Source organism: Callorhinchus milii, unplaced genomic scaffold, assembly GCF_018977255.1.
Source record: "Callorhinchus milii isolate IMCB2004 unplaced genomic scaffold, IMCB_Cmil_1.0 Scaffold5, whole genome shotgun sequence".
NCBI classification, from domain to species: Eukaryota; Metazoa; Chordata; class Chondrichthyes; order Chimaeriformes; family Callorhinchidae; genus Callorhinchus; species Callorhinchus milii.
In genome coordinates, this window is record NW_024704746.1 from 23,390,752 (window position 1) to 23,408,938 (window position 18,187).

The 18,187-nt window shown below is 40.7% G+C and overlaps 1 protein-coding gene across 6 annotated transcripts in view; it reads left to right on the top strand.

Annotated features, from left to right (window-relative positions):
• rnf220a (ring finger protein 220a) overlaps positions 1 to 18,187 on the top strand; it is a 229,408-nt gene that overhangs the window by 197,854 nt on the left and 13,367 nt on the right. For 3 of the 6 annotated variants that reach the window (XM_007899915.2, XM_007899912.2, XM_042334845.1), the window contains exon 13: positions 8,855 to 8,972. In XM_007899915.2, coding sequence (XP_007898106.1) covers positions 8,855 to 8,972 — 118 coding nt within the window. The remainder of the gene's footprint in view (positions 1 to 8,854; positions 8,973 to 18,187) is intronic. The other 3 variants (XM_042334844.1, XM_007899918.2, XM_042334847.1) reach the window with 1 other exon arrangement.

Consider the following 18,187-nt stretch of genomic DNA (forward strand, 5'->3'; position numbering starts at 1 on the left):
TTCCATGTTAGTGTTATTTATGGAGTCACATGGTGTTGAATGACGTTTCCTATTTTGATTGGAACTCAAGCAAATCAGTGTTTCTGTTCGGAAACTGTATTTTGATCCACATGATATTTTCAGTAGTTATGCTTTGTAATAAAACAGGCCAAAAGTATATCCTGTGAAATGCTTTGAGATTTCCAATGTAAAAGATGCTATATCAAACATGAGGGTTGTTGTTGTTATATCTGTGTGCCTGCTTTGCAGACTCTGATCACCATTTTCCAGTACTTTTTTTTAATTCTTACTATTTATTTGAAAACTCCTTCAATGTGGCTAGAATTCTTATTTTTAGTGTTTCTCTGGGTTTTGCTGATACAACAAAAACAATAAAATCACATTTATAGAGCGCCTTTCACATCGGGAGGATGTCCCAAGGCGCTATACAGTCAAGGGTCAAGACCCGAGTATGGGGGAGGGGTGGTGTAGAAGTGAGGGAAGACAGAGAGATGGGAGGCTGACCGAAGGCATGATCGAAGAGGAAGGTCTTGAGACCTGCCTTGAAGGAGGCAAGGGAGTAAGTGAGGTGAAGGGACTGTGGGAATAGAGTTCCAGAGTGTGGGGGCAGAAAGGCTGAAAGCCCGCCACCGATGGTAGGGTGGTTCGGGAGCCATGGAATAGGTCGGAGCCCGATGAACGGAGGGAGTGGGCAGGTTGGTAGGGAGTCAGTAGGTCAGAGAGGTAGGAGGGGCAAGGCCATGGATGGCCTTGGAAGTGAGGACGAGGATCTTGAACTCGATCCTCTGGGGGATGGGGAGCCAGTGGGGTCGGGCGAGGGTGGGAGTGATGGGGTCATGGAGCCTGTTGCGCGAGACTACACAAGCTGCAGAGTTTTGGATGATCTATAGCTTGTGAAAGGAAGAGTTGGGAAGGCCGATGAGGAGGGAGTTTCCATAATCGATCCTTGATGTGACGAATGTGTGGGTGAGGGTTTCGGCAGCCTGAGGGGTGAGGCAGTGGCGGAGTCTGGCAATGGAGTCCTGTAGCTCAGTGGTTAGAGCAATCGCTTTGCAAGTGAGAGACCTGAGTTCAGTTCCAGGCAGAGGGCCAAACCTTGGGCAAGTTTCCTTACTCCACACAGAGCCTAATAATAATCCCCCCAAAAAAAAACCAATAATAAATTGGTTATTTTCAGTCCATGACACTTTGTGGGACATTGCTGTTGGGTGTCATCTGCGTACATGTGGAAATTGATATAAAATGATAATCATTTTACTTGCCTTTGGTTGTCTTTAATTTACTCAATCTTCCTGCCTCCCAGATGCTATTAAGTCGTCAAGTTAATGTCTCATAATTCACTCAATAACATGCTGCTTACACAATCTATCACCTTCAATCAGAATTGTTTGCAAATGTACTTTCCTCTGTTGCCCAATCCAATGCAGAGATCTTAATGGATATTGTAAACTATATGTCATTGAAGGTTATTAAGGAATTAAGACCATCAGTGTTTGCAAACAAAGTTTGTTCAATTATCTTATGACATTCAAAACTGGTGCAATTTTACTACAACTTAGTGTGGGTTGATGGTAGTGTTGTCCTATGGATTCATATCTTCTAGAATGTATTTTGAGAGTGCCTAAACCCATTTTTCTTAAGCCACTAGAGAGTGGAAGAGTATTTACTTATCCAGTCGTTTTCTAACCAGGTAGTAAAATACAATCACTGTCTTTGAATTGACTCCCTCCAGTTTGGTAAAGCTCCATCTTGTGTCCACTGAATCATGAAATGATCATAGTAGACACAAGGTGATAAACAGACTTTGAAGGTTATAGTTACAAACTTCTCAAACTGTAGTAATGAGTGCATGTTTATCAATGTGTGAAATGTAAGATGAACGCCACACGTTAATTAAATGGAGTGAGTAAATATAATCTGAATTGCCTGTTGGTGTGAACAGTGGTAAATTCACAGAAACGTGAATTCCCTTTTCACCTCCCCATGTAGTATTGGATATTCAGTTCAGACATTGATATAGACATTGATATAGGATTTCAGAGTAATGTTCACTATAGTTCTCAGGCCTGGTATGCCCACAGTGTATAACCATAATACAGCAAAGAATCCTGCTGTCTGTAGAACGATGTGCCAGTATGACCGGGCACTTTTAAGAGAGCAAGAAAATTGGAAAACACAGTGACCAATAAACTGTTCTCCCAATAAACTGTTCTTAAAGTAACTTGATAAAGTCCTCAAACTGTGTCCATGTCAGGGGGGCGTCAGGGGTTTCTCAGGAATTACTGTGAAGTGTAGTGTATTTTGCAGGCAGTGTCCCACAAATAGCCATAAAGTGAATGACCAATTTGATTCGGGTGATTGTTGGCCAGGAGACCGAGAGAGAGAAACTCCCTTCTCTTTTCGAATTAGTGCAATGGGATTTTTAAGGACCATCCAAAGAGGCACGAGGGATCTCGCTTTAACGTCTCATGTGAAGGATAGCGTCTCCAATATTCCTCAATGCCATCCTCAGAAGAGGACACCATAGGTACATCTCCACGATTTTACTCATTGCTACATCATTTATCCTGTCTGCACAAAGTGAGATTGCCAAATCACACCTTTAGAAGGGAGCTGAATAGTAACTTGTCCAGTCAAATGTATGGTAGGATCCCCTCAACGTTAGAAAAAAGAGAAGGCTTTCATTTCATCTGTCTGGACTTGACTCAAGTAGCTGAGATGCGAACGGGTAGTTTTATTGATTTGCTGCGGAGTGCAGCCCACCCCCCCTCTCCTCCCCACCTTGTGTCAATGTTTGTTTTAACAGGAGGAATAGTGCATTCCTTTTCACCGTTTATGAGCTGTTTTAAACTGCTACTCTTTTTGAGTTTTTAACACACCAGAAGCGGCCATTCAAATATTTCAGGTTTCCGAGGGGGCGTAATGTAATATGTTTTAATTAATGGGTTGCATAGCAAAGCCATCCGAGATGCTAATTTGGGAATTCCTCTGTTTAATTTGAGGAGCAAAGAGCACACATGTGCACTAATGTTTGACAAATGACCTGCTCTGCGTGATAGACCTAGCTGGGTCCATTGAGACTCTCCACCATGATCATTATTTGCTAATGAAGTTAATGGATTCCGTTAGAGGCTGCATTGTCGCCTAGACAGAGGCACGGTGTGAGATAATTAATTCAGTGTGTGAGTTACTGGGATGAGTGGGAGAACATGCCAGTAGTGAGTGGGTTTAACTCCAGTTTCTCAAGAATCATGATACAGGCAAATCCAGTTGTCGGCTTTTTTTTCCCCACTTCTCAGCTTTCTCCTTTGACATTGCATCTGAAGAGATTGTCAAACCCTCAAATACATGATATTTGCCCATAAAATACATAGTCACTCCACTTCTCAGTATAGCCTATGAAGTGTTTTGAGACATCCTCCTGACCTGAAAGGCACTATATCAAATGCAAGGTTTATTATTATTTCTGTATATTCTTTTTGGTTTACTAAATAACATTGGGAAATAATGGTTTAGGTTTAATGCACCCTCATTTAAACATGCACAGAAATTAATTTGCATTGGTTTTAAAGTTGATAACTAAAATGCTGTACTCTCCACAAAATGCTCTAATGGAAGAGATTTTGATCTTGGCCACTAAAATAAGATCATGGTTTCCATTTTTTCCCCCTTCAATAAGGGGCGTGATTCCAAAGGTGCTAACAGCTCTATGATACCTTGCCGAATCTAAGCTAATTTTAGCAGTCAAATTCAACTGCAGTGTCAAATTGATTCTTTCCTCATTGAAAAACTACACAGATTTACTTTCCCTTCCTCTTACCATGAGCCAGATGAAGTGTACCCCACCCACTTCCCCAACAACAACAACTCGAGTTTATAAGGCGCCCTTCACACCAGTAGTAACTTGGAGCTCCCCAGCTGAGATCATTGCATAGCAAGAATTAAACCCATTGTTGTACAAGCCATGTGTATGTTTGATAGGTCACAATTGACGTATCTTTAAAGTTAGCAGGTTTAAACGTCATTTATTTTTTCCCTCGAAAAAGAATCACTGGCTTTGTTCTGTGTTATACAACAGCAGACATTGTTGGAAATTAATGGCTGGAGTTAGTCATCAAGCAACTAAGAGAGAGATTGGTTTGGCAGTTAGATCATCGCCACTGGGCAATTCTTCTTAGCTAGGATGTGTAAAGAAACACAATTGAGTGACCGGCTGAGATGTAATAATAATAATAATCGTTGCATTTGATATAGAGTCTTATCACGTCTCAGGGCGCTTCACAGAATATACTGTAAAGTGAACTGACTGTATGTTTTGTGGGTGAAAACCCGGTAACCAATTGCGCACAGCAGCGTCCCACAAACAGTTGTTAATTGAGTGACCAATTTCTTATTTATATAGCACCTTATCACGTCGTTGAGATATCTCAAAATGCTTCACAAGATACACTGTAGTTCTAAGGGTGAAGAATATGGACTCCCAAGTGAAGAACATTTCACGTCCATGGATCTAAATAGGTTTGTTTTGTGTACCCCCACAACTAAACCAGTATGTTTTCAGTAAACGTGAACGTTACGTGTAAATATTCAAAAGAGTTGCTGGCTCCTTTGTGAAGTTGGGGGAAGCGTGCTGAAATGGTTAATTTGTGAGCTCTGTCCACTTAATAAATGTATTTTTAACAAGGTCTGGAGCGTATGAACCTACAATAAGTAAATCAATAGTCTTTCTATTGATTGTGCAGCATTCACATATTGCACTGATCTGTGGCGAGCATGGCAATTTTTTACAACTAAATCAGATCTTGATGTAGTTTACTCATTGGTTACAAGCTGGATCACACCAGCTATTTGATGTTATTTCCTGCTGGCTTGACCTTGGGTCACCTTCACGTGCCTCCACCATCTCGCTGCCTTCACATCCTCCACGGTCTCGCCCCCACCATACCTTTGACCTTCTTCAATTTGTCCACTCCCTTCGCTCAGTGAATAGGTGGGCTTCCACCCCTGCACCCTGGAACTTCACCATGGAGTCTCTCTGACTCACTCCCTCCCCTCATTCAAGCCCTGTGCTTTTGGTCACTTTTTCCCTTCCGTCCACTCGGCTGCTTCAGCCAGCAGTGTCAAGTTCCTTGAGAAGCCCCACAGATATGAAAGATGCTATATCAATGTAAATTGCATTATATTTTAAAAACAATTCTCCGTTCACTATTCATAAGCTGATTCACACTCTGTTCTTTAACTGAGGGCAGTTTTGTGACCTAGTTGTAAACCTGTGATATTACTGCTATTTACTTACCACTAGGAAGTGCAAAAGAATGTTTACTGGATTCTTTTGCTGTTGGGAATTCTTACCACTGGCTTTGGACAGTTAACACACTACACCAAAAGATCTGCTATTTTCAGGCTCTTTAATTTGTGGTCTTTTCTGATTCACAAATGGCTTTATTGTGAGGCACAATTTCTTTGTTTGTCTACACGTTGTCGCATTAATTTCTTGTGCTTATTTCCCACATTTATTTCAGCAGTAAAGCTCGCAGCTGTTTCTCAAAGATTTGTGGAGTTACCGTTGCAAACTTCTTTAAACTGCAAAATCAATGTGTGACTGTTGACGTGTGAAATTTGGCCAGACCTCCCGAGTGCTGTGAATAAATGTAGCCAGGCTAATTTGAGCAGCACTAAATTTCCAGAAAACAAATGCCCTTTCAAGTCTTGACGCTAAAGCTTGCTTACTTGCACGAATAGATGTGGTTTATAGGACCCCTACGTAAGTGATAAATGGCTACTGGTTGTGCAGAAACATAAAGTGATCAGCTCGTTCTTTTGAATGTTCTTCCCACGACTCAAAGGTGCTTATTTCACATGAGGTGTTCTTTCGTGAAGTAAATGGATATTTTTGATCACTCACTTGATTGGTACTGGCTACGCAAAAAGGTTAGTGTTGAACCCTGCCTCCTGCACCAGAAAAGATTGCTTTATGCAGTTGAATGGGTTCTTTCTTTTCCTCCCAGACCTATTTTTTTCACCAAATTGTGCCATTTACCAACTTTATCTTTCTAATCTGTTTTTTTGGGAAGGAGAGCGATAGATAAATTGCTTGCACTGCATGGCTCTGGTCAGGTCTAATCTAAGTTGGCAAGCAAAAGATGCAATTGTGCACAGCTTGCATTTGTACAGTACCTTTCAACTATCTTGAAGCACTTAAGAAATATAATGGAGACCAAAGAACAGAAAAAGAGATTTACAGATGTTAACCAAAAGTACGGTAGAAAAGATACGATTTTAAGAGTGTTTTGGAAAAACAGGGAGCAAAAAAATGAGGCAAAATGATTTGTGAAGAGAGTTGCAGAGGAATGGTGGCTGAAGGCTTGGCTATTGATGGTGAGGCAGAATGATTTAGGCAAATTGACCTACATATGTTAAGTCTTTGTCTTCAAGCCTCTTTGTTTTCAAGCTTTGAGAATAAAGTAGTTGTGCATATTGTCATTCCACATTACATCTACTGACCAATGAGGATAGTATCACCATTGCATGCTATTATATGAGTCCTGTAGCTCAGTGGTTAGAGCACTCGCTTTGCAAGTGAGAGACCTGGGTTCAATTCCTGGCAGGGTGAAACCTTGGGCAAGTTTCCTTACTCCACACAGAGCCTAATAATAATCCCTCCAAAAAAACCAATAATAAATTGGTCATTTCAATTCACGACTGTTTGTAGGACACTGCTGTGCGCAATTGGCTGCCGCATTTTGCCCACAAATATACAGTCAATTCACTTTACAGCATATTCCGTGAAGCGCTTTGAGACGTCTGGAAGACTTGAAAAGCGCTATATCAAATACAAGGATTATTATTATTATTGCCACGTCCACAATATAGAAGGATGCCATTAGTACACCAGTGTTTAGAAATGCAGCTTAGTAATGTGAGACACAAAACTTCACATGCTCAGGCTGATTCTGGCTATGCTCACACGGTGATGGAACTGTTAGAGATTTGGTGCACACTGCCTCGCTGCAGTAAATCACACCACTTCACAATTACCATCTCCTCCCTGTGGCCACCTATGCCCTCACAGCCCAGGGCCTTCTGCCTGTGTGTAAACAAACTGTCAGTCGGTATTGCATCAATCAGATTGCGCAGATCGCTGCTACAACACTGCCCATTTCTGCCTCCGTTTGCTGTGTTGAAATGCCATTTTCAAGAAGATGTTATTGTCTGAACCAATGGAAGGGTACTTTCACACATTGCCTATTCGAGCAGAAACTAACAATGAGGGCATGATATTATCAACCTTGTTGTTATAACATATAGGATGCAAACTGCCCTCACATTTGTCCAAATGAAATGTTTGTCTTCCCCTTCCCTTTTACCATGCTGTGTAAATGTCTTTCCTTTAGGGGGATTGAGCAGCACAATCCAGTGACTACTGGGTGGATATTTCCTTTCTTAGAGATTACAAAATCTGTTTATTTGAATGGTTCTCCATCCCATTGTGAAACCCAAATTAATTAGAAATGGCTTTAAATCCATCAATACCGTTTGTATATTGCAATATCTGATTCATTAATAATAATAATTAGAATAATGATAATAGTTAAAATATTATTTCTGTTCTATCCTGGTATCTTTCAGGCTCCTGTATCCTGGATTCTGAGTGTGAGGATAGTCAGGTAACTATGGTTATTCCATGCCTTCCATCCACTGTTGTGGGCAGGCAGTATCAGTGTAGGGTCTGGAGTTAGAATGTTTGACAGTGATTTTCTTCATTACTTCTGCTCCAGAAAATGTGAACAAATCCTAAAATGTTGAGCATCAGCCGAGGTGGGAACTTTGGATTCTCTGTTTGTGGTGCTATGCACTACTATTCGAAGGGAGAAGAGAGTTTCTCCAGCAGCCCCTCTGATAAAATTGGTCATTTACATCATGTCTGTTGGTGGGACATTGTTGCGTGTAAATTGACTGCAATGTTTACCTACAAAATACACAGACACCACAGTTTGCAGTATTATGTGAAGCGATGTTCTCCTGACGTGAAAGGCACTATATAAAATGCAGGGATTATTATTATAAACTGTTGTAGTCTCTTCGCTACATTGACACTGGTATCAGAAACGTCTTCAGGTAGGTAGATTCAGTTGTTTTTTTAAAAACTATTTCTTGCTAATCTCGGGAAGTTAAATATGTGGGAAAGATGGGTCTGGTCCGACTTTCCTCGTATGCTTTTGTGTGATGCTTGTACTTTTTTTTCTGCATTCATCTTAGTGACTGGCATCGTAGTATAACATAATTATTCTTAATTTGATTCTCCGTTTGACATCCCCTCTCTGCTGCGAACTGTTCAGTGACCTGACAAGTGTGAAGATCTAAGTACAAGGCTGTCACTTAGCATTGTAGCACTTAAATTTGGGCACTTTCCAGAGGTGCTTTAAAACTTTAGTCTGCTTTTCAGTGATGTGCTTGTTAATCACTCTGCAATTTGTCAAAGGCAAATCCTGCTGAGCTAAGACTGTTGACTATATCGTGGTGCTGGAGTCTCTCACGTGATGACGCTCGTGTACTGCTTTTTGAAGCCCTGACAGGGTTTGAACTCTTAATCGCTCCAAAACAAAAATTGACCAAAACCAAACAAATATTCAGAAAGGAACCATTTCTTTAGCTCTTAGGTAATTAATATAATTTGCAGAATTCCAAAATGCTGGATTGTTTTTCTTAAACCAGGATTTAAAATAATTTGTGAGTTTTCTGTAATATGTTGATCCTCAAAACACGAGCCTTGTGCATTTTTAAAAAAAAGTGTAAATCCATTGTGAATCCGGCGAGTGAACCCCTTTCACTATTCCCTCTTTTGTTTCTTCAGGATATCGGAGGATGCCACCGTAACGACAATCGAAGCGTTGAAAGCCCGTATCCGTGAATTGGAACGACAGCTGTCTCGTGGGGATCGGTATAAATGTCTTATTTGCATGGTATGTGTGGTATGTGCCCTCACTATGCTCCACTGTGGAATTGTAGAAAAAATCATAGCGTTGTCTGTATTGCTGCTAACAATCAATGACTAGTCTGTAGTTCTATTTCTTTTCACATAAATTTTGGTAAGTATCGTTTGAAGTGAAGCAGTGGATGCAAGCACTTCTTTCCCATTACTATTGTCAGGCTATTCTTGAGAGAGCACTTTTAATACTATAGTTTCTGATTACAGTGCAACTGTTCAGCTTCATTGGGGACAGTTGCAAAGTCAAAAAAAAACCTGAAGGCTAAGTCCTTTTTCCTTTAGTTTATACAAAATCAAATCTTTTTTGTTTTATTTTTGCTTTTGAATTATAAAAGTTCTTCAAATAGCTGACTTCAAACGAGACATCCCGCCTACTGATGGTGAGTGAAAGCAGGTTTTGAAGGGTGGAGGTAAATTTGATTTGTTTGAAATGATTGATTTCATTGCTTGGCCGCCATATATATGAACTAGATTGGAACCAGATTCCTCTGATGTTTAGCTGCCCAGAACAATTCAACAACAACAACAACAACTTGCATTTATATAGCACCCCTCACACAGGGTAGTGTCCTAGAGCCCTTGTATTGTAATTCAGCACAATATTCACTTTTGATAATCTTTACCAATTATTTGCTTTCGATAAGGAGATTGGAATCTGCTATCACAGTACCAGTATCATTCCCACATCAGGGTGAGTGTATGACTAGCACATGAACACTATGAAATGCTGTATTGCATATGTGTCCTCAACCTGATGGGACTTTCGTACAAATATGTTGTATAATTGTGGAGTCCTGTAGCTCAGTGGTTAGAGCACTCGCTTTGCAAGTGAGAGACCTGAGTTCAATTCCCGGCAGAGGGCGAAATCTTGGGCAAGTTTCCTTACTCCACACAGAGCCTAATAATAATCCCTCCAAAGCCAAAAACAATAATAAATTGGTCATTTTCAGTCTACGACTGTTTGTGGGACATTGCTGTGCGCAATTGGCTGCCGGGTTCGCCCACAAATATACAGTCAATTCACTTTACAGTGTGTTCCGTGAAGCACTTTGGGACGTCCTCCCGACGTGAAAAGCACTATATCAAATGCAAGGATTATTATTATTATATATTGAACGCTGGCTTGAACATTTTCTGTTTACTGCATCTGTTAGTCGGTCAGTCAATCTCAGGTCTTTAGAATCTGTGGCTTGTGAATCTGCTTGCAATGTAAGTTTGACTACTGCATTCTAAATGGAGGAGAGAATCGAAACACAATGAGCTTATTCTATTGTTCCTCATTTGTTCAATAGCCACATATAAATAAGAATTGTCATTATCTCACAGGAGATGCTGCTCGGACTGATAGGTCAGGTTATTTACCCTTTTCTCTTAAGCCTTAGGCTTGCCCTCAGTTTGTTTTTCTCTCTCTCTTATATATAGCAGACTGTCTGTTTCACGTTTCCCAGAGGAAAATGAAATTTAAAAAGACTGTTAGGTTTTCTGTTTCTGCTAAAAAAAAAATTCCAATCTTCTCCTGGTGTGTTTGGAATTGTGAAAGTTGTGCTGTCTTTATTGTTTGTTCAGCCATATTCGTGCTTGTTTTCTACAGTGCAGTTATTTTGCAAAGTTCTTGTGTTGTTTTTCACCAGTTCGGATTTGAGTCGCAGCTTACTGAAGCCAACTTTGGTCAGGTTTCCTTGGGTTGATAGTTAACGTTGGGCTGATAGCTAACCTGTTACCACCAGCTCATGCCTTAAAATTTAAATCAAACTCCCAAGGGTCTTTCCCAGTGACTTATCACCATAACCCCTGTCTTTGTTGTGTGTTATTGTTACATGTCGGTTTGACATTGTGAAGCCTGATTTAGGTTTAGCAACAGAGAAATTTGTTTAGACCCCAAACAATACAGTGGCAAGGAAGAACAAAAGCACTCGAAATGCGATCCCCCAAAACACCAATTCAAATCTCCTGTTATAAAACAGGTTTTGACTTATTCAGTCACTGTAAAACAGTAGCTAGGGGCAAGCGGTATGACCTATAGCTTCTAATCTGTGCTGACGATTCCTTACACCCTGTGGGCTCTTTAGATGAGCGTTAATAGCATTCCATATAATCCTCTCAAGCATTTTCCTGTTGTAGATGTTAAGACAAACTGTCTGTAATTTCTGGTCTCACGTCTCACTCCTTTTTGAATTTTAGCATAATGTTTGCTTGATGGGAATAATTCAAGGAGCCTTCACCTGGAGATATAGCCACATGCGTTATCCCCATCAAGAAAATGTTACGCACATTTTCGAAAAGGATTGAGATGCAAACTTGGAAATTATAGATTATCTAACATCTGTAGCAGGAAATTGTTTGAGAAGTCAGATTAAAAGCAGTCGGTCTCCCAAATAAATAAGAGTGCTTTTTTTTTTACTGCCACTTGCTGTATTGAAAGGAGTTATCACTGAATGAATAGTCTCAGGGCACTAGTTTTGATATCAATAGAACAAAAAGCATTTTATTGATCTCGGCAGTTGTTTCCTTTGCAGTTCAGAGTGGTAGAATACTGGTGTTTCTCCATGTGTTATGCACCAGGACATAACTTGCTTTTACTTAGCAATGTTGGTCTTGACAGCTCAGGATGAGAAATGCTTTGGGTCTGTTATAACAAGGTACTCAATGAGATTGTGTACTAGATTGCCATTCTATAGGAATGCCTTTCTTCCAGTACATTTTTTTAAACAAAGGTCAACTTCCCTGTGTGATGTCCTGATTTCTCATTGTGATCTCCGGTTATTGTTGGGATCTCAATGCTGCCTTTTCTGGGCAAAGGACTAAGATTTGTCTCAAAATAAGGTCTCGCGTAGGAAGATTGAAGGAAGATCACATGACTGCCTAGATCCAAAGTATCAACAGTCGCTCAGCTGATTTTCTCTGTGGGATGATGACAGCAATCCCTATTCCTCTTGATCTCATTCAAAGTAATGCTTAATACCGTACCTTTTATTCTTATCTGAAATAATTGTGGTACCCAGACTGGCGTACAGTAAAAAAAAATGAATTGGTGTGATCGTATTCATCTGTAAAGGTGCTAGTCAATTCATTTTTTAGTGCCAATTTTATGTGGGTGTTCAACAGGATCAGGTTGCATAGGTTAAAAACAAGACCACGTCTTTAACAATCAATATCTGTATAATTATACAAATCTGTTAATCATTTAACATTCGGTCTTGCCACAAGTCTGGCTTTATATTTCATGTATGCAGCCTTTAACCCTTTTAAAGCACCAGTCACTTCATTTGCTAAGAATTTTATAATGTTCCATTCAGTAGGGTCAGGACCACTGTAATGTGATGGGGTTACATTTAAATCTGTGTATCTGAATGGCCTTTTCCTGGATAAATTCATTGAAAATCATTTGAGTTCCCCAGTAAGTGACACTACACAGTATTCTAGAATGCTTGTGTTATTTTTTGTGCTTGGATTTTGAGATGACCCACAGAGACTTCTCTTAATGTACAGTACAATTATTTCGAAACATATTGGAGGGGGCTTTAAAGGCATAGGGTCTTCAGAATAATTGGCACATAAATGCATTTCACATATCAATGAGCTTCACCCCACACTACACTCGTGAGCTCCAAATCACTTGATTTTTAACATGTGATGCCTTTTGACAGATGGAGCCTTGCAAGAGATCATTTGATGTAAGAATGCATCAACTTAAACCATAACCCCAGTTTTTGAATTTTTATTTTCCTTTCTCTTCTACCCTCCCTCAAAAAATAAACATTTCATTCCTTGCTTATTCTTCTTAACATTAATTGCCACAACATTGAATACAACCTGTGCACACAATGCTCTTCCAAATAGTCAGTAAACAAAATTAAGTTTCTTATGCTTGTGTATCTTACACAACCTACTTAAATCTTTTATATATCAGTAAGGTAATAGTAATAATTTTTCCCATTTCCCATTCCCCTTCCCATTTCCCTAAAAACTGCCACCATCACTCCCACTTTGAAAAAACCCTCACTTAATGCGTCGCAGCTATCAAGCTACCGGCCCATCTCCAACCTCCCCTTCCTGTCCAAGGTCCTTGAAAGAGTTGTCGCCTCCCAGTTACGCTCTTTTCTCTCCACCCATTCATTATTCGAACCCCTTCAGTCAGGTTTCCGTGCTGCCCATAGTACAGAAACTGCCCTGGTCTTCACTTTGTTTCCACGAACGGCTTTTCCTCCACCCCCCGCACTGTCTCGTGCGGTGTCCCTCAGGGCTCTGTCCTCGGTCCCCTCCTCTTCACCCTCTATATGCTCCCCCTGTGGTGACATCATCCGCAGACATGGGGTTCACTCCCACATGTATGCGGATGACACCCAACTCTACCTTTCCTCCTCCACGACCACCGATGTCCTGACAGCTGCCTGTCCGACATCGAGTCCTGGACGAGAGACAACTTTCTTCAGCTCAACGTGCGTAAAACTGAGGCCCTCCTGATTGGCTCACGTCAGCGCCTCCGCACCTCAGGCGCTGACACCATCAGCATCCAAGGCTGCACTCTCCACCTCTCAAAGCCATCAGGAACCTCGGGGTTCTGTTCGACCCTGAGCTGTCCTTTCTTCCTCATATCCGCGCCACAACTGGCACCGCCTTCCATCACCTCCGGAACATCGCCAGACTACGGCACTACCTCACCCCTCACGCTGCTGAAACTCTGGTCCACGCCTTTATCACCTCAAGGCTGGACTACAGGAACTCTCTCCTCGCCGGCCTTCCCGGCCCTCCCTCCACACTGCAGGTCATTCAGAACTCTGCAGCTCGTGTACTGTCCCGCACCAGCTTCGGGACCACATCACTCCCACCCTCCCCTCGCTCGCCTCCACTGGCTCCCCATCCCCCAGAGGATCGAATTCAAGATCCTCATCCTCACCTACAAGGCCATTCACGGCCTCGCTCCCTCCTACCTCTCTGACCTACTATCCCCCTACCTACCTGCCCGTACCCTCCGTTCCTCTGGCTCCGGTCTGCTCCACATCCCCCGCCCCAACCGCCCTACCATCGGTGGCCTTCAGCCTCTCAGCCCCCAAGCTCTGGAACTCCATCCCCCAGTGCCTTTGCCGCCTCCTCCCTTTCCTCCTTCAAGGCCGGTCTCTTTGACCATGCCTTCAGCTCCCCTCTCGACTCTCTACCCCCTCCTCGCTCCCTCCCTTCCCTCCCCTCACCCTGACCATTTCCCCCCTGCTCAGCGGGTCCCGACCCAACTGTCCAGCGCCTTGGGACATTCTCCCGACGTGAAAGGCGCTCTATAAATGAAATCTTCTTGTTGTTGTTGCAGTGCCATTTATGAAATCGAAGCACAAGTCAACCTTTTTTTAATCCCTGGAATTTAATTTCCAGTTTTCCCAACATTCTGAAGATGCTACTGTTTTCTGGGGACAGTTGGACAGGAGTCAACCACTCTCCAGTCTCCAGGTCTTTATTCATCTGCGAGTCTGGAGAGTGGGTGGTGACGAGCTGTACGGGGCATGGCACCAGAACCCAATTTGTACGGCTCAATTTCACACAGGCCTTGGCCTTTCCTAACTGACCTATTGAAGCTTTTTAAGACTCAATTCACTCCTGTGTTTGTTTTCTTTGGTAATCTCTGCCTTTTGTGCATTCCTCATCTGATATATTGAAGCTGCTTTTAAATGGTAGCGGTTTTGCCCTTACTGTTCAACTAAACCCAACTAGAGGCCTTTGAATGTTAAAGGAAATTCAGATTGATTGCAGTAACAAATCATAAGGTGTCAAATGACCATTGTTGATGCAGTTGAGGATTACATCATGGCTTCTAGTCAATTTAGTAATCTGTTTATTACCTCCACACTAACTTTTACAAGATGATAAATGCTTTTGTTTTTCAATTGTATTTTAACATTTGAATTTAAAATAAGTGACAGGAAACGGTCCCAGTTGGATATAATGCATTACTCAGTGTCATTATGGCATTTTCTAATATAAGAAATCTGTTTTGGTTCAGAATGTCACCAATTTAGTGTCCACATGCATATAGAAATTTCACTCAAATGCAATCCTAAGCGGGAAGAAATTCTCTTGAAATGCATATTTCAAACCACGCAATTTGATTAAATGTTCCGTCTGTGCTTCTTGCCTGATTTCACCAAGAATGTCAGAAACCATGCTATCTGCTGCCTCCTTAATGATGGAATGGTGTTGCTCTGTGTTTCAGAACTCTTGAAAATCATCCATTCATTTCGGAAAATACTGAAATCATCGGGATTTACAGGAATTTCTGTATTTCCCTTACAAAGTCTTGCGATTCAATACTAGAATTTAGAGAAAGAAATTCATTTTCATGAATTTCATTCAGTACAGCTGGCTCATTAGATTGCAGATAGGGCAAAGAAGAGAAACCCTTTTTACAAGATTTCTGGATTGGTAAAGTTCATAAAAATATTACAAGTCTTTTGTTTCACTGCAGAAATACTCTACACTCACTATTAAATATACTCATTACATTTAGGTAGGTACCTCTGTATACATCCATTGTACAGAGCAAATTTTCTATTAAGAAGCATTAAGTGCTGTATTTGACTTTACATGCACTTGTTTAATCAGAGAGCAGACATTTCTCATAAAAAATAATACAGTTGTTTCCCCAAGCTATTGATACTCAATAGGCCTATTTAGAGGGTGACTGAGAGCTGGATTAGGCTCAGTCTCACTCCACACAATTACCTGTGGTGGAAGCACTTCTGGTTAGTCTCATTGCAATTATGTAGGTAAAATAATACTGTCCTTTCCGCAGACTCTCCTTGGTTATCGAACAAATAATTTGCTTGTAAAGAGGCAGTTTGTACAAAATCACTTCTTTTTGGTGTCTCAGCTCCTCCTAGTGGTAGAGAAATGTGTGTATGCTTCAGCTTGTACGGAAATGTTTGATGAAACAATAAGCAGTACTTGATGCACATCTGGTGATGAATGAGATGGACAATTGTAAGGATAACAATCTTGTATTCTATGAAATGTTATGGCTTAGTCCTGTTGGGCCCATGGAATGTTGCTTGTGGAATAGAATTGGTCATAGTTAAATAGTATATTTTGGACAGACGATTTGGAAGTTTTTTGTTTGGTTACCTTCAGCAGTTTGATCGTGTGAACTTTTAGAGCTCGCTCACTTTTTGGAGGTTTTACATGTGGTTATTTACGATCAGGAGATTAAATAAATTAGGGAAAGTTCATGATACTGCAATTTGTACATGGTGTTTTGGAAGGAACTGTCTCAAGGGGCCGAGTGGCCTTTACTTGTTCGAGCCTTTGTTCTGAACTGAATGCTTACAATATTGTCAGAAGAATTGGCTTGGAGGAGCTTTCAGCTGATTGTAGGCGAGAACTGAGCTGATAGCAATAGGCAGAAAGTTGTAAACCCAGCTTCACTGTCTGTCATTTCAACAGTCAGTTCAGCTCCTCGAGCCGTCAGCCTCAGAAATGCATTCACACCATCTCGATTTCCCTGAAAACTGATAAAATCGCTAGTAGAACTGATAAAGGAAAACAAATATTTTTGTTCAGCGATCCTGGTGGCAAGGACTATGCATGAATTAAAATCTCTGAACATGGTATCGCCAAGGCAAAAAGAGACCTGACAGTATGACATTATATTTATTATTTGCAAAACTCGTAGCCATAGTTAGTTACTTCTTTCCTGCATAGTGAATGTCACTTAAAGCAACATTTCAAATACTTGTAGATGGATCCAGCTGGTTCTCAGCTCATAGACTTATCTGTGTAGTCAGTTGTTGAACAGTGATGCATAATAATATAATGATCCTTGCATTTGATGTAGTGAGTGAAGTTAAATGTATCAAAGAAGCATGTTTTCCAGTTGATTTCCTTTGTATGTATAACATTACTATACATATAATCACCGTAGCAAGGCAGGCAGCCCATTATATTAAACATGGTTATTGGGTCCCATAAGATCTATCAACTTGCCAAAATCTTATGATAAGTTGCCTCTTCTGAAAGATCCCTAATGGTGTAAGATAGACCACTAAAACTGTTTGTTTCCAGCTTTTAAGAAGCTTGCACAAAGAAATCATTCACACACCAGAATTTTCTTCTGGTTTTCTTTCATTCAGAACTTAATTTGTATAAAATGTTGTACCCTAATTTGCATGAACACAGTCTCTTTCTAGAATGGAATATTGTATAATGAAATGGGTCTTAAAGAATCCTCCTTTCTCTCTCACCCACCCCCATACACACAAACATACACACTGTAAAGTATAGTTAATTATATTTGAACCTATATTGGGATATTAGGAGACCAGCAAGCCCAAACATGGTGATTGTAGATGGATGTCACTGTTATCAAAGGATAATGGCTACTGCAATAGAAGTGAATGACTACTAATTGCTTCCTGGATCAAGTGTGTGTTCAGTTCCCATGATTCAAGTGCTAACTGTTCTAACCCGTAGCCTAACGGGTCGATTCAAATGAAGGCTCTTTGTTCTTTGTTTATCACCAGCCCAAACAAGGTATCCTCGGGAACAAAGTGGTCGCCTGGACATTTATGAATTGTTTTAATAGTCACTGTGCATACACTACTGGCTTTATTTTTCGAACGAGAATGGCGGATCAAATGGCCAAAACTAAATGTTTTGTCAGTTAGTTGCTGAATGCCTCAAGTCTCAAGTTCAAAGCTTTTGCTGGATATGAATGAACATACCTTATCAGAAATGTTATCTTTGGGGAAATGTAATTTTTAGCAAGCTTTATTTTAGTCAGGTCTTCAAAAGTATCTGGTTGTGTGCAATAGGAACTAGTAATCAATTTGCATCTAACTTGCAAATTTGAAGCGCTTTGAGACTTCTCGAAGATGTGATAAGACGCTATATCAAATGCAAGGATCATTATTATTATTACTTGAACAGTTAAGAACAGCAAAGTGTTAGAATATCACACCTGTTAAAATCAGTTCACTCATTTTGAAGGGAACAGAAGAAAGTCAGATGAGTGCTGCTGAATTGTCTGTTTGGGCAAATAGTTGTGGACCATCAACTTTTTACAACTTCATGTACTTTATCATTATATTTTTCATCTTTTTACATCAGAGTGACTTACCTTTCACACAGGATTCCTAGAAAAGTTTGCTTGTTATTGAGCACAAAAACATTCAGAAATATCCCAACAGCAAAAGAAAAATTGAAACAGAATAATTTTTC